General features: G+C 47.9%; 1 protein-coding gene across 3 annotated transcripts in view; it reads left to right on the top strand.

The window, feature by feature from the left end:
• Sv2c (synaptic vesicle glycoprotein 2C) overlaps positions 1-25,069 on the top strand; it is a 200,658-nt gene extending 175,589 nt beyond the window's left edge. For all 3 annotated transcript variants that reach the window (XM_003470261.5, XM_063258358.1, XM_023565236.2), the window contains 4 exons: positions 1,686-1,819; positions 4,809-5,012; positions 5,391-5,550; positions 17,838-25,069. In XM_003470261.5, coding sequence (XP_003470309.1) covers positions 1,686-1,819; positions 4,809-5,012; positions 5,391-5,550; positions 17,838-18,021 — 682 coding nt within the window. In that variant the 3' untranslated portion in view covers positions 18,022-25,069. The remainder of the gene's footprint in view (positions 1-1,685; positions 1,820-4,808; positions 5,013-5,390; positions 5,551-17,837) is intronic.
• The last annotated feature ends 887 nt before the right edge of the window (positions 25,070-25,956 follow it).

The following is a 25,956-nucleotide window of genomic DNA, read 5'->3' as shown; positions in this document are numbered from 1 at the left end:
GATAATGGGAAAAAAGATTCTGTGTTTCAGGGAAATTTGAAGTGCTATAGGCTGACTCCTTTGTTTAAAACTAGCTTCCCCACTCCAACAGTGCAAAGACAGCCTGCTGGGCTGAGGCTGAAGCTGATGCTGATGCAGGAGACACCCCCAGGCAGGCCACAGAGACGGGAGCCAGGAAGCCAGCCAGCTCTCAGGGGACAGGGAAACTGAGTGGTTCGGGGCACCGCTTCTTTCTTCAATCTTTTGAGCTTTGTACCATGCATGTGTATTGCCCATTCAAAACTACAACTCCCTCGATTTAAAACAGAAGGAAAAAACTAAAATTACCTCCCTTTTCAAAATTCAGTCCCATTTCCAAAAAAAAAAAAAACCCTAGTCTTCTTAAAATGGGCCCTGTTCTAGCCTCCTTTAGTGCATTTCCATGGTCTTATCCTGAAGCCCCAAAGTCGAAACTGAGACAAGAGGACCATTTTAGGCTGGTTGGCTTTTGAGGCCTCAGGCCACTTTCACTGAGGAGTGCAGTCAGAGCTGTAAGCCTTTAGGAACCCAGTGGTTAGTGGATCTCTTTGAAGTCCGCTCTCCTGCCTAGAAAGATCAGTCCCATTCTGTCCCTAGTGAGTATGGCATTAGGGTAACTCCACAGGTGAGGAAGCATTTCCTTCTGGGTACTGCTAAGGATCCACTCCCACATCCCTGTGGTGTATGAAAGCTCATTCACGCATATGTACCCACGCCACAGGCCTTTCCAGTGTGGAGCCACAGCCTCTCCTGAGATGCTACAGCACCTACGACCCTCTCTTGTAATGCTCTGAAATGCACTCCCACAGCTTTCATCATGCTACACATTTCCAAAGATAAACAGGACTCTTGTAGTTCTCTTTGTCTCAGGCAATATCTGAAGGCCAGGTGTGGTGGCGCACTCCTGAAATCCCAACACTTGGGAGGGTGAGACAGGAGGATCATTGTGAGTTTGAGGCCAACTTGAGTTACAAAGTGAGTTCAAGGCCAGCCTTGAAGTGCATAGTGAAACTCTGTCTCCAGAAGACAAAAAACCAAAACAAAACAAACAAAATTCAAGCAATGTTTGCTGGCACAGAAATGAAATATTCCTGGAAATTAGTGTAACCTATGTCTTTCCCAACAGAAGCAGTCAGTCCTCACATAAATAAAGCCCTCTCTTCAAGATCGCTGGAATTACCTACCTTCCAGAGAAGATAGGCTACAGACTCATGGAAAGATCAGGGGGCTGAGGGTGTGGTTCAGCAGCAGAGCAGTTGCCAGGCCTGTGCGAGGCTCTAGGTTCCATCCCCACACTGGAGAAAACTATCCTCAAATTATAGCCACTCACCACAGATAGAGTATTTTCAGATGAGGGTATATGGAAGCTCCATGGGGTAGGACTGAAAGATAAGCAGCCACAGGGAACCCTCATTCTCCCTACCTCAGGTTACATAGCCCCCAAAATCTTTTATCAATGTGGCAGGAGCTTAAGGGTTAAACTTTCCTGGTGGCAAATAATTCTGAGCCACAAGGCAGCCAAAGGACAGGATGTGCAAGGTAAAAGCCTGCGTTCTTTGTAGTTAGGAAAGTCCACAGAACGGCACCACATCTCTGAGCCCGTGTGACAGCTTTGAACTCTAATGAACACAAGTTATTCACATGAATGTTATATGTGTGTTGGACAGATTCCTAGGGGTCAAGTTCAAATCCGTAACGTTCAAAGATTCAGTGTTTAAATCCTGTACGTTTGAGGATGTGACTTCAGTCAACACCTACTTCAAGAACTGCACATTCATTGATACTGTTTTTGACAACACAGGTAGGTATGCTGTGCAGTACTGCCTCAGGCTGGGGTCTCATGAGAGGGCCCCAGAAATATGAATACCATGTGACAGTGTGGCCAGAAGCTTGTGCAATGTGAAAATTAAAGTGTAAATGAGCCAGGCACGGTGGTACATGTCTGGAATCCCAGCACTTGGGAGCTGGGATCACAGCATGGACTGTATAGTGAGTTCACGGCCAGCCTGAACTGCAGAGTGAGACCCTGTTTCAGAAAAACAAAAATAAATAAAGTTTAAATGAACAAGCTAAGCCAGGAGGATGCAAATTCGAGTCTGGACTAGGCAACTTAAAGAGTTTGTCTCGAAAAAGAAGAAGGCCTGAGGATGTGGTTCAGTGCTAATGCCCAAGGTTTCATCCCCAGCACTGAAAAAAAAAAAAAAAAGAAAGAAAGAAAGAAAGAAGGAAAGAAAAGAAAGGAAATAAACCTAATATGTTCTCTGAATCAGGTTGCATCAAAGATAAGTTTATTGTTTTTCTTTGTTAGATTGAAATGCAAGTGGTGCTTGCCTGAGTTAAAAGTTAAAACAACAACAAACATATTAAGATCTTCTGGCATATTTTCACCTGTAGTTTTGTAACTGCCAGTGTAAAATAGGACTCTAAACTTTTTTTTTGTTGAGTATATAGCAACACCCCCCTGAGATGTAGATATCAGCCCCAAGAGGCTAGGAGCCCGATTTGTTTGTTGTAAGAAAAAGGAGGAGCTAAAGATAGTTGAAAGTACAAAGATCTATACTATCTCATTGTTTTTCCTCTTTTTTGTGTTTTATTATTAAAAAAAAAAAAAAAACCCCATGGCTGGTAATATATAGGGAGACGGTGACTTGAGACTACAGCGTTCCTTTATCTTGTTAGAGTGAGCTTTGAATATTTTTTATATAAATATACAGTCTTTTTGATTTGGTTAGCAACAAGCAGACAAACCTGAGCGTAGGAGCCGAAGTGGCCGGCAGCCACTGTGGTAACAGTGAAGGACTTCAGTCACAAAGTGAGATGGTGATTTGAGGCTAATGGGGCCGTCCCTCTTCCCAGGGAAGCTTTAAATAAATCTTTTTTTCCTTTTTATCCAAACACATGACTTCCTTTCATTTGGCCAGCAGACCAGCCCCAGCTTCTGAGCCTAAGCGCCTGGTAACTGTCTTGAGAAACCTGGCTCCAAAAGCTGGGCTTGCAGAAGCCAAGCCTGGCATATAGCACAGTGGACAGCTGCAGAGATGACAGCCTACCTGGCCTGGGCTCTGTTTCAATTTAACCCATAGTCCAGAGCCCGGAAGCGGGCAGGGACACAGTGAAGCCGATGTCAATGGAGCGGCTCCTCTATGCTGTTCCCCGAGGAGTCAGACAACACTGTCTCACGTTGCTCTCACAACTGCACAGGTGTAGAAAACTGCAATCCTTGGCCGCAGTCACAGGACCATAAGAGTAGAGCTGATGTTTGAAGCCAGTTTGTCTGACGTTCATACCCTCCCTTCACATGCACACATGTGCACGAACACACACACACACACACACACACACACACACACACACGCAGACAGACATTGGTGCAGTGAACTCGGTCCAGGATAGAACCCTGGTGCTGCAGGTGGGTCAGCGTCTATCCAGGGTGGCAGCCCCTTCATCATTTACTTAGACAGGAGCTAACCCCTCTCAGCTTCAATTGGCAATGAGGTCCAGTGCCTTTGATTTGTTTGTTTCTTTTTATTTTTTTGTTTTTGTTCTTGTTTGAAACAGAGTCTCATTGTGTAGTTCAGGGTGGACTTGAACTCACTGTGTAGCCCAGAATGGCCTCAAACACAGTGAACCTCCTGCCTCAGCCTCCTGAGCTGTGGGATTATGGCCTTGATGTTTTTGATTTTAAACAGTGCTATGTAGCCAAATGTGGTGGTACATTCTTGTAATTCCAGCATTCTGGGAGGCTGAGACAGGATCGCAAGTTGAGCCTAGCCTTAGCAACTTACTGGTTTAGTCAGACCCTTTCTGAAAGATAGATAGATACATAGATAGATAGATAGATAGATAGATAGATAGATAGATAGATAAAGTAAATGGACTGGGGTATAACTCAGTGTAAAGGTCCTTGGTTCAATCCCAGTGGCCCAAAACAAAACAAACATAAACAGTGCTAACCTTCATCCAGCTTCTAACTTACTCAGCCTTAGAAAACCACTTTCTTTTAGGCAGATCTTGATTGACAGGGAAATTAAAAACTTTAATTCTCACCGGCTTGATTGACAGGGAGATTAAAAACTTTAATTCTCACCGGCTCTTGACAGCCCTCGTGCAGATTCAAGTTCAAGAAAAAAATTCCCCAACAATAAGAGCTAGAGACTTTCAGGATGAGGCTGACCTTGTTCCCCAGTGGGTTCATCCACATGGCCCCTAAATTACAAACTCGGCCTCCAGGAACCAAGGAAGTCCTGCTTCTTCTCTAGCAGCAATAAGGTCAATGTGTGAGTCCTTTAGAACAAATTGCTTTGACAAGTGTAGTGTGGATGCTATTACATTATAATGATGACCTTCATAGCAACATTGTAAAAGTGTAAGCCAGTAAAATAATTAGTAGTGGCCAACCATGGGACATCAGAAGACTAATGACCTCTTCAACTTCATTTATTACTTCATTCAATAAAGTTATCCCTGCCAAGTGTGGTGGCACAGGCCTGTAATCCCAGCACTCAGGAGGCTGAGGCAGGAGAATGGTAGTGAGTTTGAGGCCAGCCTGGGCTACATAGTAAGTTCAAAGTTAGCCTAAACTACGTAGTAAGACCCTCAAACAACAAAAACAAAAATAAAAAGCCTTTCCTTCTGCTACTTTATACCATGAAGTGCAGAATAGCCCAAGCCCTGAGGTTGCTGAGGAATTCACCATGAGGCCCTCCTGGGTTTGGTAGGTTTTGATTCTGAGACCCGCCACTTACACCTGCTAAGAGCTCAATGAATGCTCTTTGTTGCTGTTCCTCCAGATTTTGAGCCATACAAATTCATTGACAGTGACTTTCAGAACTGCTCCTTTTTTCACAACAAGACGGGGTGCCAGATTACCTTTGACGACGACTACAGTGCCTACTGGATCTACTTCGTCAACTTCCTGGGGACGCTGGCTGTGTTGCCAGGGAACATCGTGTCTGCCCTGTTGATGGACAGGATCGGGCGCTTGACCATGCTGGGTACGTGCTGGCCCTGGGAGGGGAGTGAGCTGCTCGTGCCTGCTCCCGGGCTCTCTGTCCCCCAAAAGCGTGGCCCAGAAGCACAGGTCCCTTAGACCTTCCACTTGGACTAAACTCAAATCAAGTGTGCAGTTTCCGTGATCTGACGGACTGAAGAGCTAATCGGGCATGACTGATGTCAGTCTGTCCACTTACATGACTGAGTAGTAGACTCTGCACTGCCCACTTGCTGTGTCAGAAGCCCACAGCAAGCTGTTCCCAGTGAATGCACTGCAGCTGCCGTTGCTCCATGAAGTCTGCTGTGAGCCCTCAAAGGCCCAAGGGGCCTCCCTCCCTAGGAATACTAAAGACACTCACTCCTGTCCTTGTCCTTGGCAGGTGGCTCAATGGTCCTCTCAGGCATCAGCTGCTTCTTCCTGTGGTTCGGCACCAGCGAGTCCATGATGATCGGCATGCTGTGCCTGTACAACGGGCTGACCATCTCGGCCTGGAACTCCCTCGATGTGGTCACTGTGGAGCTGTACCCCACAGACCGGAGGTGCGTGACCTGGGCCCTGGGACAGAGGTCCCTCAAGCCCCGTGGGTTGGCTGGGGAAAAAAAAAATCATGAGAAACAAGCCAGTTCCCACTCCCCCCAAGAAAGTGAAAATCTGGAACATTGTAGCTTATGAATTTGTAAGTTCTACACGTATCTTTTAAGACAGAATGCAGGAGATTTAGCTCATCACAGGAATTGATGGGGCAGTGAAGTGTGGCCAGAAATGTAACTGTGCCCTGACGTAATGCAATGACCAGTGGTATAAGCAGGCTGCCTCCACTCAGTGAGGGAACATCGGGGGCTGCCCTGGCTGCATGGTGGATGAGCTGGCACCTTACACTTACAGGTTGCCATGCTCATCTGCACCCAGCAGCATCAAGAGGTCTCTGGATCGTGGCTCCTGACCTTCTGATCTGTGGGAGGAAAGCCCAACACATTTCTAATTCCAATCAAGTAACCACAAAAAAAGACTGCTAGTGAGGAAAAATGGGAACACAGAGACTTTACACCTCATGTCCAGCAAAGGGCTAAAGGATGGGACTTTCGGAGCTGTTGAATAAGGAAGGTTAAAAAAAATAGAAACCCCAGAGACTCTTGCCCTCAGAAATAGGTCAGGCTGTGGTCAAAACATAATGTAAGCAATGTGCAAAACATTCAGGAGATAGATATTGTGCAGTATGTGAAAATATTCACAGTGACAAGAAACACTACATATGTAAGTCTATTCAGAAAACCCTTGGAAAAAGTCATGTAGAGGAGACTATAGAAAAACAAAAATTTCTATGTCAGTGTTTGCTCATATACTTTTCAAAAATACACTTCCTGATGGAGATACCCTATAGGATTTTTATTGTGTATTTTCCACAAAACTATGCATAAGTATCTAATCTACATCAATGATCTTTGTTATTAATAAATCACACTTACACACAAAAATAGAAACCCTACTTTGCCATGTGTCATTAGCTGAGACAAATGCCCTTTGCCTCCTCTTATTTCATGTAAAATTAGTGCTTTGTCGCTGTGGAAGTTCTCAGTGTTGGAGGATTCTATAGACTTTATAATGAAAGAAAACAAACAAACAAAAAAAGATATGGTAGTGCACGCCTGTAATCGCAGCACAGTGGGCTGAGGTAGGAGGATTGCTGTGAGTTCAAGGCCAGTCTGGGTTACACAGTGAGACTTAGTCTCAGAAACAAATACATAAATAAATAAAATGAAGGAGGATTTTTTCCCTAGGCGTATGCTGAGATTTTGGGCTAATAATTTGTTACTGCTGCTGAGTCTTCACTCCAGGCTCATTTCTTTTGTTCGGCCACAATGGGCCACACTTTTTGCATGACTAGACTCCAAACTATATTTGTTTCTCAGGAACATCTTTTGCCAAGCACAAGGGGACACCACTGATATTTATATGTGCATCTTCTTGTAACAAAACCGAAACTCAGGAATCCTGCATGTCTGTCAAATATTTTAATTCAGAGCCTCAGTGAACTCTCGGTACCTACTTGGACTCCGAAGAAGTTACAAGACCTAAGCATAGCATTTATCCTTCATCGCCACCCTGGGGTGGGTACCACAGGCTTTGGACTAAGGGTGCTACCAAAAGCAGGCCTGTAGCCTTCCTTGGGCTTTCTCTCACCAACCTCTCATTGTGGAAACAAGGGCCCACGGATGTGAATTAAGCTATCGCCGTAGTCAGTTTTCCATCACTGTGACTTACAGGAGTCACTTACATCACTTCTAGGAGAAGGTTATTTGGCTTATGGTTTCAGAGATTGCAGTCTATGGTAGGCTGGCCCTGTCATTCTGGGCCTACGGTAAGGCAGCACATCATGGTGGGGAATGTGTCATGGAGCAAGCCACTCAGCCTGTGATGGCTGGAAGTAGAGAGAGAGAGAAAGAACTTGCTTTTGTAGCCTATCCTCTCTGCCAAGAACAGTGACCACAGCCACACACTAAAGACCCACCTCTGAACACTGGTCTACTGCAGAACAAGACTTCAGCACAAGGTTGTGGAGAACATATGAAATCCAAACCACAACCACATTTAGAAAGAAAGAAAAAAAAGCTCCATGGTACCCTGAGGCAGCCAGAGCCTCCTTTCTTTTCGTTTCCAGTAACACACACACAAATACACACATATACACACTATCATATAAGGTGCAAAACATTCAAAGACTTGGTGGGTTGTTGTGGTTTTTGTTTTCTCACCAGAGCTAACAGTAAAAGTCAGTATCATATGGTGTGGTCAGGGTGAGGGAAAGATGTGGCGCCCTGAAGGCATCTGAATACTAGAAAGGGCTTCTTGGTGCAGTGGGGAGAGGAGTGTTCAGGGCAGCTTCCTGACCCCTGAAAGGATGAGTTTGCCTTTACTGAAATGGGAATGGTTTTGGCAAGAGGAAATTAAGGAAAAAGAAACAGGAACTCAGTGTTGTTCACATGACATTCAAGGTGCTATTAAATACCCAAGTGAAAGTGCATTGCATCCCGACCATCATGCAGAAGAGAAATGTAGGTGGGAAGGAAAGCACTGAGCTCTTTCAGGGCACAGATGCAGTTTAAAACTGTAGTGGGTGGGAACACCAAAGTGGAGGTGGACAGAGGGGAAGGAGGTCCTGGCCACTTGGCCCTGAGGCCCTAGAAGCCTCCAGAGATAAACAGGAATCAGCAAAGGAAATTGGAAAGTGACCTTGATGAGGTAAAAAGAAAAATGAAGATTTTTAGGTCCCAAAACCAAGTGAAGGAAGTAGTTTAGGATGGGGCTGGCATGCAGATTAGTAACAGAACAATTGTCTGACTCGCTTGTGGCCCTGGGTTTGATCTCAGCACCACAAAAAAAAAAAAGAAAGAAAGAACGAAAGAAAGGAAGGAAGGAAGGAAGGAAGGAAGGAAGGAAGGAAGGAAGAAAGGAAGGAAAGAAACAAGACAGTCCTTTAGGAAGCAGGGATAACCAGATGTGATAGATATAAGGACAGGTCAGAAAGATGAGGGTGGGGAATGTGCTACTGTACTAGACCTAGAAGTTAAGGCAGAAAACCTTTACCCTGGGGTACAAATAGGTGCTCATTGGCATCAAGCCAAGGCCTGTGGCCTCAAGTCTCAGTCAAAGGGACAGCAGGTCCTGAAATTGGCCCAACTTTGACAATCAGCCACCTCATCTTTCCCTGGCAGGGGTTTGAGTTGCCTCCTGAGCCCCTAGCTGGTTAAATTTGCAGATCAGAGATAAGCAGCCCTGGCTATAAGGATAGGAGGTCTGTGGGGCAGTCAAGCATGGCATACAGATGCAGAGTGAAGACAGACAGCTGCCTTTTGTTCTTTTGCACTCCTGTGTCACCACTTTCCCAGAAACAGTGCTCATGGCATGATTCCAAAATCACTCTGTATCTTAGAGAGACCTGAGAGAGTTCAAATCAAGGGGAATCGAGAATGAAGTCCCATGTGGAAATAATGTGTTGGAGGAGACAGAAGGTTGAGTCTGGACATGAGTTTCCCAGGTTAAAAAAACTCAGATCTGAACTAAGGAAATCTGGACACCTAGATTAGGATCCCATGCTAGGACACAAAGATTCACAGGTCTAGAATCTCAGGTTGGGTGAGAGAGAATAAAAAGCCTGGCTTTACACAAGGACCAAAGTAATAAGATGTAATCTGCAGAAACAGGGCTCTCACAGAGGCAAGGTCAAGCAAGTTAGTTTGGCAGTAATGGCTGGTAGCTCGTCCTCCATATCCTCCTTTGGCCCCAGTTCCCAAGGCCGGAAAGTAGCCTAGGGTGGAGGTGAGAAGTCAGGACTAATTTTGGTGGCATCACAGAAAAGAAGGGACCCTGTGCACATGCACTCTCCGAGGCCACCACTTCCATCTTGATCCTGAGTTTTCCTCCCAGCTGTGGTCACAGTTGGGAACCTCACCTAAGGCCAGCTTCCCAGTGACCTGGAGTGATGTCTGCCATGACTGAGATGCTGCAGTCTATGCAGTGCCCTCCTTGCTCGGATGCATGATTCTCAGAGTTGGCCTTAAAGGAGCACAAAAGGTCTGAGATCCTGCAGGGATCTTCTGGCTGAGGCAGAAGCCAGTAGTTGGGTCAGACATGTGTCCTAGACTGAGAGACTGGGAAGGCAGAATTGGTTTTGAGACACATTCCAAGGAAAGAAACAAAAGAGGAGGGACAAAAATGATAATCTCTAAAAGTTCAGGAACTACTGAATAGTAAAGTCATTGTTTAGTATTTTCACAATTTTGACATCATCCCTAGACACTGAGCTCTTCCCATGCCAAAAGAAAAAAACAAGAAAGAAAGCAGCCTGTAGATGCAAGGTAGACCATGAGGGCCTTCTGTTTGGTGGGAAATACAAGTCTGAAAGCAAAGCCCTGCCATTGAACACTGGCCAGTGCTGCTTTCTCCTGTTTTTCCTCCATTCCAGAGCCCCCTTCCCATCTTTTTTTGGCCCCTTTGTGACTGGTGCTGCAGAGGCCACCAGAAGAGGCATGGCCACTGTCTGAGCCTGGCCTGGATCAGAGCACTACCCCTAACTCGCGTACAGGGGTTCCTATTTTAATTTGGAAAAATGGGAAAAAATTTCTCTCTTCCCTTGGAATCTCCAGTGTAAATGCAAGGATGGGTTCCGCGGGATTTACCACTGCTCTCTGTCCGCTGTCTTTCCCCCTTCTTGGCGGATGCTGTAACCTCTAGAAGTCCTGGGGTGGCCGAGCTGCACAGGCCTTACCCTGGGCTAGGTGCTGGAGGCTTGGCCTTCCGTCCAGGAAGAGGCTGCTGCCACCGTGCGGCCGCCGCGGGCTCCCACCCTGGCTTCGGCCATCCCGAGTCCGGGAAGCCTCCCTCAAAGTGCGCCGCAGCCGCCCAGCCTCTGTGCTTCCAGCGCCCTGCTGGGGTCACAGTTCAGCGGGAGTCAGCAAGAATCTGAAAGCAAACCTTGATGGTCCACAGGCAGCGGCTGGAGGTTTCCGCACCCGCTGCGTCGCAGCACTGTCCCCACCACGAGCTGACCCCGGGTCATGGGTCCCTCCCTCCTGCAGGACTGTGCTGGTGCATTCAGAGACCCCGCTGCCCCCAGGCCACCTGCAGCCTGCTCACTTCCTGGCCGGTGGCGTGTCCTTTCAGGGCCGCTCTCGCCCTGCTGTTTGAGAAGGATGAGGGGTCGAAGTGGGTCTCGGCCCGTGATGTCAGCTTTCGGTAGCTCCCTGAGATAGACAGCTCAGGTACAATTTATTCCTGCGCCCAGTACCAGCAGTTCCAGGACCTGCGGCTCCTGCGTCCTAGCAGCAACGCCTAGGACAGAGCACCCTTTGGGGGTCCACACCCGGGTCGCTGCAGGAGACAGCGGGGACTTCGGATAGCTGTCTCCTGCCTGTGAAAGGCAGGGTGGCAGGCCCTATGCCGAGCATCTCCATAATCTCACGTTTAATTCTCACTCCAAGCGTAGAATTCCTCTTACCCCGCCGTTAATGCTGGAAATGGGGCTCAGAGAGGGAGGCGCTCGCCCTGCGTCACTGAGCCCGAAACCCAGAGGTCTGAGCCCCCGAGCTGGAAGTGCAGGTTCGGGGTCTGCATTTAAGAAGCCCCCGCCCGGGGTCCGTGGCCTCAGGTGAACTCCGGGTGGCCTCCAGGTGCTGGGTCCTCACTTTATTTGTCCTGGCGCAGGCCGCACTTCCTAGCGGGGTTTATCAGAGGAACGGTAAAGACCTAAAGGCTCGCGTTACAAAGGCTCCCTTTGTGAGCCGCCTGGCCTAGCGGGTGGGGGGTTGATTTCTGCAGGACCGAGCAATAGGAAGGCCCCGATGGCGGACTGGAGTCGGGGCAGGGAGGGCACCCTGGGCCGGGAGCCTCGTGTGTGAGGGGGTGTGGGAAGGAAGCCCGGCCAGCTGCGGTACCGGTGCCCCGCCTGCGTAGAAGACGTTGCCCCCACCTCACCCCAAGGCCGGGTGAAATTTTCTTTTAAAAAGCAGCTGAGCTCAGTCTTTTCTAATAAGAGTATGGAATTGTTCCTCCCTCCCCACAATAGGATGATAATCTGACATCATAAAGAAACATCATCCAAATAGTGGTCCTTAAAATGTCCACGACCAAAATCTACCTCCAACATTTTTAGAAACTCTTAGGTCAGCCTTTGCCGGTTGCCGGTCAGGTCTGGGAGAGTGTGAGGCGTGACAGGGACTACGCAGCCCCTCCAGATGTGGCCTAGACCCCAGGTGGCTCATCCCAGAGCAGGGGACACTCGGGGCACGGGCCTTTCTGCGGGGAGACTGCGGCATGCCTCATGCTGGGTGCAAGAAGATCCGGGCGAGGGGAGAAGCCCACCTGGGCGGAAAGGAGAATAAGAATCCTCTGATTTGCCAGGGTCTGCTCAGCTGGCAATGTGCTCAGGGGAATTCAGAAAGGAGCACTGCTTTTTAGTAGATTTCTTTTTTCATTTGAGATGGGGTCTCATGTAGCAAAGTATAGATGTTTCTATATTTTCTTCTAATATATAATAGTGAACCGCAATCAATTTAAAACTGCAGATATCTCTAAGAAGATAACAGGTGATCAGCCCCGGATACACTTTTAAACCACTTGGAACTTATAAAATCTACCAGCACCTAAACGCCAAGTAAAGCCATAAAGTACAAACCCCCAGCAAGAGAGCAGAGCCCTAGGCTTGTTACTCCGCGCTGGTTTCCTCTGGGGCTTGCGGAACTGGGGATGCACCTCCGCCTCCCAGCCTTGCACCGCGGAGCTGCGCCCGGCCAAACCGCAGGGCCTCTCCAGAGTTCCAGCCGCATGAGGCTTGAGCCGCACCCCAGGGAGCCAGAGGCGCATGGAGCCAGCACCAGGCCAGCCGTTTGGCACTCATAAAGGCACTTAGGGGTGTCTGCAGCAGACTCGTGCGTGTACCCTAAAAGAGGCCATGTGAGGCAGACGTCACCCTGGGCGAGTGCCAGCCTTGGCAGCAAGTTCCTCCCACTGCCTGAAGACCGGCCCCCCACCCTCTGAGAAGCCCTCCTCCTCCCCCTCCTTTTCTGTCCCCTCTTCTCCCCTCTCCAGCCTGGTGCAGCTGAGCCCCTCTGCCCACTCCGCAGGGCTCCGGAGGCATCTTGGTCGCTGCACTCAGTGTCGCACACCTGGTCTCTTTTCATCTGTCCTCTAAATTTGGGACACTGGAGCTCAGGCCAGTGCATGGCACATAAACACTCAATGACGGGGGCCAGGCATGGTGGCACACACCTGTAGTCCTGATTATTTGGGAGGCTGAGTCAAGAGAATCCTGGGTTCAAGGCCAAACTACATAATGTCATAAGAAACCTTTCTCAAAAAAAAAAAAAAAAGATAATGATGATTCAATGGCTATATAAACAGAAGAATATGTTAATTAGAGTATATTAAGGACAAACTTGCTTATTATCAAATATTCGAGAGAGGCATGGTGATACAACCTGTAATCCCAGCTATTTGGGAGAAGGAAGCCGGAGGATTTACTAATTCAAGACCAGAGCTCAAGGCCAACCAGGGCAATAAGTGAGACTCAATCTCCAAAGGAAAACTAGAAAGGGTCGGGGGTGTGGCTTAGTGACAGAGTGTCCTGGATTCAGCCCTCACAGGAACAAAAGCAAAACAAAAACCGCTGAGACATTGAGCTTGTTTCAGTCCAATAGCTCAGATGGACTCGGCCTTGCTGTCACTGTTTGACGTCCGCGTGGGAACCTGGTCTTCACGTGCAGCACTGTTTATGAGATGCGTGAAATTCATTCGGTTTAAGTAATTGACTTCCAGGTGGATTTTCTCCTCCTTTTTGCAGTGCATCCTGCGTGCCAGGCAAGCACACTGCCATTGGCTGCCCACAAGCCTAGATAACCCTTTAGGTCAGGATGCATTTCTGATTTGAGGCTGCCCTGCTTTCCACAATGCCCCATGCTGAGTCCTCTGTATTCCCTTCTGAACTTCTACCAATCAGATCATTAACTACACTATCCTGAAAGGGCTCCTCTTCCAAAGTTGGAGCTAAAAGGCGTATTTCTCTGACCCTAGGGCAGGCAAATTAGCAGCTGAGGCTGGATCTGCGTCATGTCTTTTTCTTTTTTACATATTGATATGAGGTCTTAGGTAGCCCAGACTGGCCTCCAACTCCAGGCAATACTCCTGCCTCAGCCTCCTGAGGGCTAGGATCTCAGCATGTAGCACCACTTCTGGCCAATTTCAGGGCTTCTCAAAATACAGCGTTTAATTTTGTTTTCCCAAATAATTTCATGAATCAGTGGGCAGATATTCCACCAACGTTTAAAACGATGGGCAAGGCTCCCAGGATTCCTGCTGCTGGCCGGCACTCTTCTGAGCACCAGCATTGCTTAAGTCCCTTTCTTATTCCAAAACAAAAACAAATACAAAACAAAACTCAGGAGGCTGGTTCTGCACTCAGGCCAAAAAAACCAAAGATCAGCTAATGTGACTGATGACCATGCTGTCTTTATGCTGTGCAGGGAGAGCCAGTAGCCTCCGGGAGAAGCAGAAATTCATAAAAATAAAGCAGACCTCACCAAAGTGTGACCCCCGAGGAGGAACCACCAACCAGCTGCACTGAGGGAACGCCCTGAGGCCACATCCCAGGTCAGCTGAGGGTTGCCACAAACCACCCCAGGCATGGGCCACAGACAGGCACTGTGTGGCCAAGCAGCGCCACTACATGGAGTGTGACAGGCTTCTCTGAGCAACCAGGGAATCTTTAGGGAAAAGCTTGCATCAGTACATTTATTTATTTATTTATTTATTTTTGAGACTGGGTCCTGGTGTGTAGTCCAGACTATCCTTGAACTTGCTATATAGGTGGGGCTGGCCTCAAACTAGTGATCCTCCTGCCTCCGTCTCCCAAGTGCTGGGTTTACAGGCGTGCAGCACCGTCCCTGGGTGTGCTGAAACATTTTAAACACCTTAACAATAATTATGGGGAGCTGGGGATTTTTAGCTCAGCGGCATAAGTGCCTGCCTGGCAAATGCAAGGTCCTAAGTTTGATCCCTGGTATCACAAAAAAAAAAAAAAGAAAGAAAAAATAAACAATAATTGTGAACTAAGGATTTTTCCTGGAGAGATGAGCAAGTGAGAAAGCTTATAGAACGCTAGTAGGTGGTCTTATTCTTCCTCTGTGCCATTTGCTGGGGAAGAGAGATAGCAAAATATCTTTCTTCTGAGAAAAAAATGCAGGTGGTCACCCAACCGCTGAGGAGTGGGTAAAGGGGACTTTGCAAGCTCTGAGCTCCCCACCCACAAAAGACTTTATGAGCACAGTGACTTGTCCTTCTCTGCCTTACTTTAAGTGAAAACAAGGAGTCACGCACGGAAAGCTCTTACTGTCCTCAAAACATATGCCCTGGGGCAGAGTCTCTGTGTAAGTGACTTCTCTAATGTAGGTTTGCCTCTGACCCACGCATTGGGCATGTTGGCCTCCTGCTGCAGACATGTGAGGGATTCCCGTGCCGTCCAAGGAAGGACAGACACACATTCCTGAGTGCCGGACTCATGTCCGGCAGGCTGTGAGCTCTGCCCAGATTGTCATCTGAAGTCCCCTCTCTGCTTGGGAAGGGAGGGAGACCCATGAGCAGTAAAGATTTGCTGTCCTTACAGAAGGCTCCATGGCAGAGGCTCCAACGCATGTGTCTTTCTCAATTGCCCACGTCTTGGGAGGTTGTCCCATCCTTGGTCACAGTTTCAGTGACCCAGGAGACAGCTTCCCGCATCTCATACCCTGTCTGGTATGATACAAGAGGTCATGACTTCATGACAAGAGAATGTTCTCATTTTTCTTATCAGCAGCAAACACACCATACCACGTGGCTGGGAGTTTATGATTCTGGAATCTAGAAGCTGGAATGGAGTTTTTAAAAAATGAAAGAAGCTAATCTGACAGGGCTTGGTGCTGTATGATTTCAGCTAAATGACCTTTGAGCAGGAGACACCGTGGAGACAGAAAGATTAGTGCTGACAGGAGGTGGAGGAGGGAGGGTACAGACACACAGCAGTGTGTTAATGAACCTGTGCTGGCTGTCAGGGCTGGGCATGGTGATGCACACCCGTAATCCTAGCTACCTGGGAGGTCAAGGCAGGAACATCATAAGTTTAAAGCAAACCAGGGCACTTGAGCAAGTCTTTGCCTCAGAATAAAATTTAGGGCCAGAGGTTTAGCTCAGTAGTATAAGCACCAGCCTTGCAAGCATGCAGTTGTGAGTTTGATCCCTGGTACCAAAGTATTTAAATAAATAAATAAAAGTTTTAAAAAACGCTTGGGGGGTATAGCTTAGGTATAGCACATGGTACAGGCAAGATCTTGTTTAATTCCGTGTGTGTGTGTGTGTGTGTGTGTGCGCGTGCGTGTGCGCACGTGTGCGCACACATATATAAATCAGTTTCAGTAAAGGTACTGCAGCAATTTCTGAAGTTCATAGGGAAATCAGGAGCCCATTTGATCTCACTGAACTTTGTTTTAAATTGTAAACCTCAGCTGGTTTGTCCAATAGGCACAAGGCCCCAGGTTTAATAATCCTGAGAGAGACAGAGACAGAGGCAGAGTTAGAGGGTCAGCAGAAAGCCGTGTCAGCCCAGTGGCATTCTCTCCACAGAATGGGAGGAGAGGGACCATGTCGTCACTGTACTTAAGTTCTCCTTCCATACCCAACATATAATTCCTACCAATTGCATTTGAAAATAGTCATCAGCCTATTAAATCTCCTTATCTTTTTGGTAACTATTGGTATTGCTAGTATCTTTCTTAAGAAAAAGATACAAAAGTAGCACACACTCTTCTCCAGAAGGCCTCATTTCTTGCCATCAGAGATGCCACCGTGCTCCTTCTGGCAGCATTGCCAACCTTAAGTGTTGGCTGCATCTGCTTTCTCCATGTCTTGGTCAGAAGAAGAACTCGACACTCTCCCCTTTGCTGGAAGAAGAACTGGCCACTCTCCCCTTTGCTGGAAGTGTTTCTGCCCAGCAGTTGCTCGCACAGGGACTGGCCTCAGGCCACTCAGTGAGGAGGACGCACCCCTTTCTGCAGTGTGGAGAGGGCTGTGTGGGTAATTACCGCATGAATCTCTGAGGTTGAGGCAATCCACACACAATCAGAAATAGCACTGGGAACAGGATGAGTAGTGATGAGCAGTTGTAGGACTTGCCAAAAGAGAACCCACACAAATGTACCCATCAAAGACATGCTAAATGATTAACTTTGAAGTGTGGAAGATGTACTTCCCTTTGTGGTTAAAAAAAGAAACTATCCAAAAGTTGTCCTGCACTTAATACTCATGGATACGCAGCGAAGCCAAGAAGGAAGGAGCTGGCATAAAGTCAGAAGGAAATTTACATCCTTATAATGTCAGGTGAGATGCATAATCATGAGCAAAACTTAGTCTCTTGCCCAGAAGACCACTGTAGACTCACTCACGTGTGCTACAGGAAACAGGCAAGGGGTAGCTCAGTGGTATGGTGCTTGACCAGTGTATACAAGGTCCTGGGTTCAGTCCCCAAGACTACCCTTGCCTACTCCTCTCCCTGGAAAAAAGAAAGAAAAAAGCCCTAAAATTAAAAGGTTTTATCCTTTCAGAAGACTGTCAAGAAATGGGAAGTGGGTCTGGATTTGGAACGCAATGGTAGGACACAGGCATAAGCGTGCATGAGACTCTGGCTTCGGTCCCCTATGCACACAAACTTACTCCTCTTGAACGCAGAGAAGCCAGCAAGCACTATCTCTAGGTCTATAGCTTGATTCCTTCCAGTAACTCTGAGATGGCTGCCAGCTCAGCACGCGTCAAAACTCTTCTACAGACTAAGCCACACCCCAGCGGAGGAGTCCCTCAGTGAGAATCTGCTGATCCTCCCTCTTCCCACCTGGGATCAGGGCCAGTGATCCACCTTCTCCCACCCTGGGGCAGGGGACAATAGGTGCCCCACCTGCTTTTCTCCTAAGCAATAGGTTCCAATGGGGTAAGATTAATTTTGGTATGAGATCCTTTCTTTCAGTACCACTGGGACAAGAGAAGAGACTTCTCTTAGACCCTGAAATCCCCTCTCTTGCTGTTTGTGATGAATTGGGACCTAGGGTCAGAATAAGAATCCAAAGGGATACTAGGTGAGCCCACTGAAGACAGCAGGAACAAACAGGGGCAACAGCTGGGCTTTGCTGGCCCTGACTGGCTAACAAGTGTTTCCTTCTCAGCACAGCACACAGTTCTGTGCAGGACGAATGTGTCTGACACTGGCATCCTGGAATCATTCCTAAACCTTGTCCCTGATTCTCCCCCCCAACAGGGCAACAGGCTTCGGCTTCCTGAATGCACTCTGCAAAGCAGCGGCCGTGCTGGGCAACCTCATCTTCGGCTCCCTGGTGGGCATCACCAAAGCCATCCCCATCCTGCTGGCCTCGACCGTGCTGGTGTGCGGGGGACTTGTGGGGCTCCGCCTGCCTGACACACGAACCCAGGTCCTGATGTGAAGGGACCAAAGCCACTCCTATGCATTCTCTTCCCAGGCCTGGGTCTTGTCTCTGGAGAGACCCCAGACTTCAGATTCTTCCTATCTAGAAAAGTGGTCAAATATCAGAACACAACTTGTTGCTGTGACTTAACATTTAGATGCGTGACATCTTCCCCTTCCATGTAACTTGACACAGGTTTATTTTTCACGTATTATTATCTTTCCTGTGACGCTGCTTCTCCCAAAGTATCAGTGGAAAAACTGCTAACATGTCCTCCTTGGCTGGGCTTCCCCAAGATGCTGCTCGATGAAGGCGAGTCCAACACTAAGAAAAAGACTTGCAAGAAACAGGCCCTGCTCAGCTTGCCGTGTTAACAGGAAATATACGTTGGCATATTATTACAGTTTTGCTGAGGAGAAGGATTCTTTTTTTTTTTTTTTAACAGAGTGCTATTTCCTGTTTACTTAGAAAAGGACACCCAGCAATTTTTGCTGTTACAGCAGGGCCTTCCACAGCAAACCACATGGCACACATAGGCTGGGGCGGGTCCCTTCCAGGCACACAAGGAAGGTAGCTGTGCTGACAAGAAAGCAAAGGCTTGGGCAGCTCCCCGACAAACCCAGTGAGCAGAAGAAAGTTTTCTGACAAAACTTCTAAGAACTCTGAGGGAAAAGCACCATAGCAGAGTCGCTGATTGTGCCCCGTGTACAGAGTTCATAAGACCTCAAAGTCACTTTGCCTCCATTTACCCTGTCCTCACCGGCATGCAGCGGAGGCTGCCAGATGGCAGATTTAGGAAGGAGAATTATTTCTTAAAAAACCACCTCTGAGCTGGGTGTGGTAGCACGGGTCTGTACTGCTAGCATTCTGGGTGGCTGAGGCAGGAAGATGACAAGTTAGAGAGATCACAGCCTGGGCAACTGAGTGACTTAGTTGCCTCAGGGCAGTGACCCTGGGTTCAATCTCCAGGAGCACCAAAAAAATAAAAACTGCATCTGCCTTCCTGGTTTCTCCAGCCTAGGGAATGTTAATGGATATTTAAATTGTAGTGATTTCTAAATTAGGTAGAAATTCACACCTAAAGCCATTTGGAATTGCAAATGGTCCTTCTCCCTGTATTCTAAGGAACAACCTGATCCTGTCTCCATGGGTGAAAATTGGCTGGCACCTTCCTAACCAGGATCTTGGAAGAGGTGCCCCCTCTAAGCCCCAGCTGGCACCTGGTCCTGGAGCCACCCTGCACTCCAGAGTGGCCTTGAGCAGACTTGGGGTGTCTCCTGGCACTGTCTGCCTGCTCCCCTTTACCTCTGGGGTCTCCCTGAGCTGGAAGCAAGAGGTCCCAGGACGTTCCCCCAGGCCAGCTATCAGGCAACAGACCTTCTCTCTCCTCTGCAAAACACATCCCTTTACACAGCTTTGAAATCTGAAGCCTCCTTGTAGACTTGCAGCCAGGAAATAAATCCCATGTTTTAAAAAGATTCCTTTTTAACTCTCCCTGTCTTGAGGGAGGGTGAGCCTCATTACTTCTTCTAGGATCTCGGAGAGCAGGGAGGCCTCTGGGAGGTGCAGGCTTTTGTCCCACTCATTTTTGCATGGAGAGATGTCCTCACTCCTTGGGGCCCCTCGGGCTTCCTCCTGTCCTCAGGGTCCCTCTGGAGCCATACTGAAAAGTGTCTTTCATTAACAGAAGCCATGAATCAACCAGCCTCATAGAGGGATACCCGGGGTGAGGCTGTGGCAGGAAGAAGGTGTCACGGGGGAGGCGGGTATGTGTCAGAGACAGAGCACCAGGAAAACTCAAAGTCTGCAGGGGTGGGTGGAAGAAGGAACGTCAACAAAGCAGGCAGAACCCCCTCTCCCGCTTCTGCCTTCTGTCCAGCTGTGGGAGAACAGAAGACTGCAGCTGAGAACCCAAGAAAGCAGCCTTGCGTTATTCTGTTTCCACGTGGACTCATTTCCTCCCATCTCTACTCCTCGATTTGTCTTTACAGAAAGACTTGCTGGGGAGTGAGCAGGTCTTTTAGCGAAGTTACGGAATAACTGCAAAAGACAAGTCTAACAGCAAGGTAGCAGGGTGCACGGCTGTCACTGCTGCTAGCTGTCCTTCACAATTACCTGGCTTATTAGGCTATCCCGTGGTTTTAGAAAGTCTCTGTTGTCCATTGCAGATTCCAAATGTATAAAATATCTATAGGTGCTCAGAATTTTTTATCTGAACACCCAGGTTCATGAGACCTGTCACCATGTGTCCCCTTTCCAAAGGGCCACGCTTGGCCTTCTTATCACCTAAACTAAGCCTCCTGGGTGGCCAAGAGGGATCTCTTCTAATCCTCTGGACAACGCTGGTCACAAACCTTCTTGGTCACCCCTTTTCCCTCTCCTGTGTGCTTTTGTCTGCCCGCTTCATGTTGTTCACCCTTGACTGTCTGTCAGGACTCCTGTTGCTTCTAAAGGGGTGGGCTGTGGCCTGCTGGGCTAGCTGTGGTGTAGATGGGAATTAGGAAACACCCACAAGGCTAAACATAAACTCACAGCTGTGTGAGGGTAACTGGCTGCTAGCGTCCATCAGACATGGACCTACCATCTCATTTCATCCCCAGTGGAAGGAAGATGAAAGCCTAGCAAACAATCCCACCTGCTCTTTTTTCTAACTAAAATTTCCCCATAGCTACTTAGAATCAGTTCAGAATGCTCTGGAGTCCTATTACTATCATTGAATCATCTCAGCCTAGATTGCAAACAGCTGTCCTAAATTAGGAATCTGCACCACCTTATACCCGGGTGTTGGGTCTTCAGGCACAAGTTGCTCTCAGTCCTTGTTGCCTGACTCATGACCCAGAGACACAAGACATGGTCCCATCGGAGCTCTGCAGTAGGAAGCCCCAGATCTCTCCTGGGAAAATGTGCGTGACTGAACATCTCTGGTCCCCAATTTTTCCATTGGTAGAGTTAAGACTTGGGGCTACTGTGCTCTTCAAGTCCTAGAAAATTGCCATGAAAACAGCTTCATTTTCTCTATCTTCTGCTGCTAAACCTATCTTTACCAGTATTAAGTTGGTTCAGCTTATATACTGAAAACTTTTAAAAATAAGTACATGAATACAGGGAACAAGAACTTGTTTGGAAGATCTTCCCAAATAGGCCAGAGAGTGCCGTTCTGGTGTTGTTCATGCCACCTCCCCACGCTCCTCACATTCCTGAGCGTTACCTCAGTTACCATAACCCTCCAGAGAAAGGACCCACGCTGACAGATGAACATGCAGTCACAGAACTCTGACCATAGCACTATGGCCAGGGCTGATCCCAGGACTCCTCAGACTCCATTGTGTTCTTCAAACATTAGGCCACCAGAAACAGTTTCTCGGTGATTTTACCTCAGCTGGGAAATGCACCTTCGCTTACAATACTCAGCAAGTCAGAGTGCAAGTTCTCACCAAGAACTGGTCAACTGTTTTTCCAAATAACTTAGGAAATCAAGGAGAGGTGGGAAAGGAAATGTGGTGGAGGGAAAGTCTGAGACATCATCGATAAAGTCACAGGGATGAGAAGAGGCCACTGCAGAGACTTGCTGTGTCCTGGGACTGTTCCTAGCTCATCCTCTGGGAAAACCTCCTGTTTCTTCTGCAAAAGCAGAGCAGAGTATGATACTCTCCACCTCTTCTGTTTCATATCAGAATGCTCTTTATCTGTTTCTTCAGTAAGACAGTACCTGCTCGCACATCAAGCCTCTGAAACCAGGAACATGTGATGTTGGCCTCCCCTAAAACCACAGAAGGAAAGCTACATAGTGTTATTCAGAGACACACTGGATGAATAGCAGCTTTCCTTTTGATTCCCAGACTGTGCAAACTGATTACCAAACCTACAGCAACACCAGTTGTGCCGTGATGACAAAGTTTACACCGTCAGGCACTCCAAAGTGAGCTATGCAGGACACATTCAGGAGTTTTTGCCCCTGCTGAGTAGTGGGTTTTAAGCAAAGCATCTGTTGTAACCCCTGTGATGTACAGTCAGTGTGCTCTGGATGTGATACATCTTGTTGGAGGAGTAGTGTGATCCTGCTTTGGGTACCATTCTTTTGCTCTTAAGGTTGACTTCTCTCCCTGTTACCAATCTGTTCACAACCAGACATAGAGCCAGTGCCAGGATTTCTAGCATCTTTCACAAACAACACCCGCAGGCAGCTTAGCCTTCCCAGCCTTCGGTGTGCCCAGAGTTCAGTTCACAGGTCTGCGTGTGTGCCCATGAAGGCTAGGGGTGATCTGGCTGACTGTCATGTGCTTTTTCCCTCCACATTTATGAAGCACCTCTGCACATTCTAGGTATCCAGGCCCTGAGCTGCCTGCAGATAATTCACCCTTCACAGGCTTTAAGTGAGAACAGGGAAGAGGATCCCCTTCCTTGCTGAGCCCCGTCCCCACCTTCATAAGGACATTTTCCCACCTTTGAAACTGGCAGCAATTGAATTACTTTTGACAGAGAAGACCCCTTGATTGTCTGGCCTTTGTCAGAGGGATTTTAACCAGGACTTGGAAAATAACAGAAGTGTACCCACAGCACGCTATGCCTCTAAAGGTCTCCACAGGAAATTACACAAAGACACTAGACAAGGAAAAGAACAGCAGGCGTGGCTGCATCTTTCTAGAGGTGTGTGTGTTTTAAATCCTGCTCGTTTCTTCTGAGGTTCTTTACAGAGTCCAAAACAAGAGAGTATGCAGGGTTGTTCCCAAGCTGTAAGCCAAGGTTTTCTCTCAGGCCCAGGCTCCCCTGGCTTACCTCCCATGTGTTACTTTTTTTTGTACCGGGAATCAAACTCACAACCTCGTGCATGCATGGCAGGCATTTATACCACTGAGCTAAATTCCCGGCCCTTGGTGTTACCTTTTTGATATCCCAATTATAACGAGCCAAGCTGCCTTTGCCAAGAGCCTAGAGCAGCTTGCTCTTCTCTACCTCCAGCAGATAAGTGCCAACAGGTTCTGGCAGCCCTTACCATGCCAAGCCATTCGGAGGCTTCAGCTTGAAACCAGTGCTTGGGGGTTGTAAAATATCTTGAAGCTACAAAGAACTTTGGGGTATAGGGACCTGGGGAGGGCAGGACCAGGACAAGGAAGTCATCAGGGACCTGCTAAGCACCCCCGTTGCCTCCCGTGTCCACCAGCTCTGCCTTCTCCCTGCCGGGCACTACACACTCACTCTCTTCCTTTCCTGCACGTTCCTCCTCCTTCCCCAGCTTGTCACCTCTTGACTATACAGAGTGAGGCTGGGCTTTCTGGGGCACTGGGGACTAAGCAGTGTGCCCATTTATGCCTGTTGTGGAGGCACAGAGAACATGGGGAGCAGCAGATGTGTGGGGACTGTGAGTGATGGACTGGCTGGATCTGACAGAGCTCCTGTCCCCCAGCTAGATTTCTACCCACTTCCCAAGCCTGCATCCTGACGGGTAAACAGGAAAGGCAAGAACCGGTCAGCTCAGCCTGTAACTCCCCGAAGGGGCCGTCCCCAGCCGGTTGCTCGGTACTTACTGACACTCTGGGTCTGCAGTGGACCTGACTTGGTGCTGGGGACAGAGGTAGCCAGCTCTCAGCCTGTCCTTCTGCATTAGTGGAGGCCTTAGAACCACACCTGACCACAAGGAGGAGGGCAGGAAGGGAAAGCAGCCAGGGGCCCTCGGTTCTGCTCAGACAGGATTTACCCTTGGCAGGCGATCTTTCAGTGCTGGTTAAGATATATGGCCATTATTAAAAGCACCAGTTAAAACATACTCAAAATGTATTACTTTCTATTTATTTTGCTACGATTGGCTCTTATCTATGCCTTGGGGTGATACATGCATGCTCCGTCTGTGAGGAAGATATACTATTAAAACCTAAGTGACCGCTGTGCATGATATACCCAGCACCAGGTTCAGAGACCACACTCGTAGCTTAAGATCACCCACAGGTGGAGGTTTTACACCAGGGAGACCAGAGTCCTTCTTCCTCCGCCCTCCTGCCTTGACCTTGAATGAAGGCTGCTCAGCTTCCCAGTGCACAGCCTGCCCCTTGGATTTGAACCACAGGGCTCCTGCTCAGCACTGCCCTGCAGCCTGCGGGAGGAGACACTTAGCTCAGCCTCCTACCCACACACGTAGGGATTCCGTCCAGATCAGAACCACGGGGTAGAGAAACCCTGCTGTCTTTGGGTGTTGTCCCTGGAGGGAAAATGCACAGGAATTGGCTATTTTATGCTGTGCAAAGCAAATTAAACTAGCTGGAAGTTAAAAGGTGTCTTCCTCTGAGACTCAAGTAGTTTATGCAAGAAGGAAACTTTCCTCCACTGTGATATTCACCAGGCCTGCCTAGGTAGAACTTGACACATTGGCTTCATTTCATTTCCACCACTGCCCTTGCTACATATTTATTATAGCAAATCTAAATCAATTGAAAGAGAAACGTTCTTTCTTGATGTGTACTTTCCAAAAGGTGATTGTGTATTCTAGGACCGTATGTCCTTTGTGAATGTCTAGATCATGTAGACAAGCCCCAGAAGGGTTTCAGATGTGCATCCACTTGGGACATGCATGAAACCTCCACGCCACTGTCGTCTGTGATGAAATCTTGGCAGGGGTCCCATCCTGGATTTCCTGCCTGGGTGAATGGCCTTGTGTCCTTTGCTTTCCTGTGTTTCATGCTGTGTAAGCTGTCCGCTCTGTGTGTTCCCTGCTAGCCCTACTGTACTGTATATGTGTGCTGCATGTGTGAGACTCAGTAAATTCATTTTCAGGTTTCTGGAGTTTTCATCTAAGTATAGCTGTGAACTCATCTTTTTGGTATGTACCTGTGTCTGATTTTGACTGCCAAAATTTTGGACCAAGCGTGTTTTCACAAATACCCCGAGGCAGACGTGTGCATCCTTGTGAAAGGGCATGCTCCGAGCAGGATGGCTTATGCGCAGCATAAATCTATCACATGTGGATGTGTGTATGCACTTATATGCCAGACAATGTTCATGTAACAGCTGCAGAGGTATTTAATGTACATCAGATTAATAAAAGAGCATTTTTGCTCCACTATATTCAAATAAAGATTGTTGAGTGATTGACTTCTCTTCCAAACATTCCAAATCTTTAAAAATGAGCACATTTATGTATCCTTGGGTAGAAGGAAACCTGTTTCTTGGGCATGGCAATCTTGAATGGCCCAAGTGGCTGCTGTGGGGGCTCTGCTGTGCACTGATCTCACAAGACATCTTCCAGTTGCTAGCCAGTGTCACAGGGAGGAGAATGTGGGGGGCACAGGGTTGTGGCCAGATGTATGCCACATTCTTCTACCCAAAGGCAAGAAGACCTAACATATTTCTATCTTAAGCATGAATTCCAATTCATCAGTCGTGGCTGTCTTGGAGAACAGTGAAAAAAGGTGCTGTGTTTGAGGGCATTTATGGAGAGGTGGAAACAAACCACCAAAATACATATTTGCTATTCCCAAAGGAATACTTCTGGGCTGGAGGTTTAGCTCAGCAGCACCAGCACCTGCTTGGCAATTGCAAGGTCCTGAGTTCAATCCTCGGTACCGGAAAAAAAAAAAAAAAAAAAAAAAAAAGAGTACTTCTGACTGCATTTGACAGAAGATGGCCTAGGTGTTGCTCCTTCTGTGTCCTCCTGCTTGGGAAGACCCAAGTGTCTAGATGCCCTTGAAGCTTATCCTCGCCCCCTTTGGGCTTCCTTCCCCTGGGACCTGCTTTCAATTGTGGTTCTCTCTCCAGGGTGGCTAATTCGAATTGCTATAGCAACCCTGTGTCTCTAGCCCATTATGTCTCCAACTCCTCCAAATCTAGGCCTATCCCACCTTTTCTTTAAAAGTGACTAACAGCCTGTAAAAGGCCCTGGATTTAATTCTTCAGCACAACAAATAATAAAAATAAAAATAAAGCTCATGTCCACTCATATCCTTTTCTATTCCATGACAAGGA

The sequence above is a fragment of the Cavia porcellus genome, unplaced genomic scaffold (genome assembly GCF_034190915.1).
Source record: "Cavia porcellus strain 051 isolate PalLab524CR breed Dunkin Hartley unplaced genomic scaffold, mCavPor4.1 scaffold_11, whole genome shotgun sequence".
NCBI classification, from domain to species: Eukaryota; Metazoa; Chordata; class Mammalia; order Rodentia; family Caviidae; genus Cavia; species Cavia porcellus.
This window is presented reverse-complemented; position numbering and strand designations above follow the sequence as displayed.